Genomic DNA, 4757 nt, shown 5'->3' with positions numbered 1-4757 from the left:
ATACTGGTAATAGTTCGTTAAGAAGTCGCTGTATGTTGGTAAGTTGAAACACTTTAACAGTCATACAGTTTTCACATAAATGAAATGTATTTCTCATAGATGAGGACTGGGAAATGTTCAAGTGTCATCAAGTATGCTGATAAGTTGAAAACACTTTTACAGTCATACAGTTTTCACAGAAATGGACTGTATTTCTCATAGATAAGGACTGGGAAATGTTCAACTGTCATCATATAAAAACGCCAAGTCTTCCCAGCGCTTTGTTATTTCCAATGTCACTGCTTTAAGGGTGAAATCCATGAATTTCATATTTGTTGCGGTAAGTACAATCATATATTCTAAATAAACAATGTATATTTGATATATCAAACTATCTGTTGAAGGTTTTTGTAATCTGAAAATAGTTTTCTAGCAGCTAACTAGCAGAGTTTTTTCTGACAAATGAAAATCAAATAGCATATTAATAATGCACAAAAAGAACCTGGAAGGTAATACATAAGTGCATTCAAATTAGATTAAAGTTAAATAGAATATAAGCAAAATAGTTAAGAGTTAGAATAGTATCATATTAAATTATTATAAATACAGGGGCGTAGCTAGGGCCTAAAGAACTTGTAGGCCCGATGATTCTATGTGAGTTTGGGGACTTTTATATGCACATTACACACACTTAATTATACTTGATTACAATAAAACCAAGCAATACACCTAGTTTCAATAAACACCAAACTTGTTTTCATTAAAATAAAAAAATCGAGTTGTTCAAAGTGTTTGAGTAGCTATTAGTTTTTGTTGCATTTTTGGGTTATTCAAATTGATCATTTTCCAAAAAAAGTTATAGGGCCGGGCCTACAAGGCCTATAATATTATGTAGCTACGCCACTGAAATACCTCGACTCTAAAATTAAAAGGTTACACTATGAACATATGAGCAACCACTGTTGACATGAAGATTTATTTATTTATACTTTAACAACAAGATTATAAAACAGATCATTATTGGATATGTAGCTTTATTAATAAGGGTATGGACTGGATGACATTAAGATTTAACTAGAGAATAGAGAAAAGAGAGGTTGGGAAACAGTACTTGTAGGGGTGCTTGTACATGTTGGTTACTTTTTGTGCACTAAATCATCCTGGTATGTGCACCACAGGTTTGTGTAATACGTCATCCAGGAATGTGTAATTCGTCATGCAGATATGTGCATTAAGTCATCAAGGTTTAGTGTACATGTTCCGAATGGCGTATTCAATAGAACGATGTTATTGAATTATGCGATTATCAATTTCGCAAACGACCCTTCAACTTTATATTATAAGTATCTTCCATGGCCGCTCATGTAAACGAGGTTTACCGAGTTTCCGCAAAACACCCTGCGCGAGGGTCGGGATGAACCTATCTTACACGAGCGGCTATGGTAGATGCTTTTTCTCCCATCTCAGTTAAACAAAATTAAGTAAAAATGTATTTTTTTGCTGGAACTCTTTTGTGCTTAGTGAAAATAATTGCGTACGAATATGCGATAATTCGTGGTTGTCATGGATATTCGCGCAATGATTCAGAGTATGTAAATGGTCTGATCGGTCTTTAAATAGTTCTAAGAAGAGTGAAGCATTATTTCTTGAAAGGTGCGTGAAAACTGTTATCTGGTGACATTTGAAGCGAGAAATAATTAACTAGCTTTCTAACTATTGCCACAGGACAAGGTTTCTATGATGCGCTACAGACGACAGTCTTCAACAAGGGAGGTAATTACACTTTGGTGACAATTAAAAGAAGTTCCATCCGGGCATTTTTATCTTCGCCCGTGGGCAAGATAAGAATTTCTAGCATGGTTAAATGAATGGAGCTACTTATCTGAGGTGGGAGAAATGTACAGTATGTACAGCTACATAATCATTAACAACTGAACGTACACTTTGTGCTATGCGATCTGTATAACATCGTTAACATTGTATGCTCTTGAAAATGTCTTGATACTGTTCTATTCTACCCATTTGATTGTATCATTTTATTCATGCTATAAACATTGTATTTTTTTATGCAATAAACTATGGAACTATGAACTATACTTTGAACATGATTATTGATTGACATAAATGACTACTGTAAATAGGCTGTAAACATGGTAACGGATTAGCTATACTAATTATGGTGTATAGACTTTAAACATTATTATGAATTGGCCTTTTATTACTGTTGTTTATTGACTTTGAACATGATTACGACTTAGCTTCGATAACTACTGATTATAGGCTGTAAACATGAATACAGTTTAGCTTTAATAAATACGGTAAAGTAAGGCCTCAAACGACGATGAACGAGGAACGCAAACGTATAAACACCAGAAACAGATCAAACACATATCAATATAGCTTTACAATAATTTACAATAAGTAATGACTGATGGAATTACTGCCTTCGAACGGTCAATGAAACAAAAAAAACCTGTTGAATAAATTTAGTATTGGATGACCGCTCATCTGATATTTTCTATACATGTACAAATAATGTTGTTTTGCTGCTGTCGGGTGCTTTTCAGATTACTTTTGTCCATTCTATTTCGGCGAGACTAAATTATCGTGCGTAAAAAAGAACGGACGGAACAAGAGGTCCACCTATCCGAAGCGTTACATACTAATAATATCTGTCATGTGTTCCCGTTCCGGAAAGAAAAATCCGACCCGAGGGCACCTGCGTTGCCTGGTAACGAGGCTTGCTGAGTAACCGGCTACGCAGCGTGCCCGAGGATCGGATTTTTCTATCCGGAACGGATACACTTAATATATTTTTCTAGCATACCTTATTTTTTTTTGTGAAGAAAGTGCATAAATAAACTCATTTTTGTACATTTCACCAAAAAGCGCGTACGATAATGTTTACTGACGTCATGACGCGCAGTAATTTGTATTCACTGTCAACGTCAATAAGTTCCTTCGATATCAAGTCTTTCAAGGGTAATTTCGATTTGTTGTGAAGATATATTTTTGCAAAGTTATTGTTTATGAAACTCATCTATTGAAATCTCATAATTATGGTTACTTAAAGTATATAATAAAAGAAATAAAAAGTATTACGTCACAGCGCGTGACTCATCTGGCATGGGGGGATGGGATTTTCCAGCACGGCTGACGTCACCGGAAATGCCTATCCGGTGTGCTAGAACAAGAGGTCCACCTATCCGAAGCATTACATACATAAACTATCCCATCGATACTTGTACTATCGGGGACATTACATCGAATTTGGAAGGGGCGGTTCGTTTAACGTTGGAACTCGTAGGTGGGGCATGTCATGTTCGCACAAAACGGAAAAAAGGCCAGCAGGATGGAGCGCAGTGACCGTGGACTGCATGTGGAAATGTGCCGCCGATTATATTCAAATATATGGAAAGTACAACTACTGATAAACAACTGCCACCATTTGCAAATAGAATGGCGAGAATTATGGCGATCGATGAAGGCTGTCCCTGGTGGTGTGGGTATTATCAATAACTAAGATTGTAATGTAAACAGGAGTAAATTGAAGGATAACCTACCTGTCCATGAAGGAAGCTTATCTTAAATATGTATATTATTTTATAAACATGCTGCTATCGAACACACAATCTAAGATGACTCCATTTTACACGGGATTACATTGAAATATCTCATGCTTAGTATGTTTTAATGCCACGAAAGTCTTTGTGTGAGAGTGATATTAGTGTACGCTTAGTGTTATCAAAGTTGAGTCATGAAGGTTAACTGATAAGCCGAAATGTAATAATAAGTTTGACTTGTCATGTACATACACATTCATTTGGTGGCGTAAGGTGAAACGTTTTGGGATAATGTGTTTAAATGTTGTTTATATTGTATTAAATATATATTTGTATGAGGAGATGCTTTGATGTGATGGTCATATGTATGAAATGTTATCTATATTGTATATACATGAATGGCAAAATGCTTTGATGTGATGGTCACATGTATGAAATGTTGTTTATATTGTATATACATGAATGACGAGATGCTTTGTGTCGATGATCACATGTATGAAATGTTGTCTATATTGTATATACATGAATGGCGAGATGCTTTGATGTGATGATAACATGTATGAAATGTTGTTTATATTGTATATACATGAATGGCGAGATGCTTTGATGTGATGATAACATGTATGAAATGTTGTCTATATTGTATATACATGAATGACGAGATGCTTTGTGTCGATGATCACATGTATGAAATGTTGTCTATATTGTATATACATGAATGACGAGATGCTTTGATGTGATGGTCATATGTATGAAATGTTATCTATATTGTATATACATGAATGGCAAAATGCTTTGATGTGATGGTCACATGTATGAAATGTTGTTTATATTGTATATACATGAATGGCGAGATGCTTTGATGTGATAGCCAAATGTACGAAATGTTGTTTATATTGTATATACATGAATGACGAGATGCTTTGATGTGATGATAACAGTTATGCATTGTTGTTTATATTGTATATACATGTAGGACGAGATACTTTGTTGCGTAAGTCTTTTGCTCTGTTTATGACGGTATCATGTATCTCTGTGGCATTCTGTGAATAAATCTATTAATCCTTAGCCACTTGGAGAAAATGTAGTTTATAGACAACAAATATCTTCTTCGACGACTGATGCGCTCATGTTTAATCCAAATAACTCGGACTGTGGTTGCTGTAACATCTTCATGGACTGTACTATATAGTTGACTTACTTTCAATTTAACAC

At 34.9% G+C, this 4757-nt stretch overlaps 1 protein-coding gene across 1 annotated transcript; it reads left to right on the top strand.

Annotated features, from left to right (window-relative positions):
* The first annotated feature begins 466 nt into the window (after positions 1-466).
* LOC128221485 (uncharacterized) lies at positions 467-3805 on the top strand. The gene is given in 5 exon segments (XM_052930091.1): positions 467-488; positions 2547-2653; positions 3192-3399; positions 3402-3422; positions 3425-3805. Coding segments are annotated over 5 exon segments (432 nt in total). The 3' UTR covers positions 3499-3805.
* Positions 3806-4757: the final 952 nt, after the last annotated feature.

Source organism: Mya arenaria, chromosome 16, assembly GCF_026914265.1.
Source record: "Mya arenaria isolate MELC-2E11 chromosome 16, ASM2691426v1".
Taxonomy (NCBI): Eukaryota; Metazoa; Mollusca; class Bivalvia; order Myida; family Myidae; genus Mya; species Mya arenaria.
This window is presented reverse-complemented; position numbering and strand designations above follow the sequence as displayed.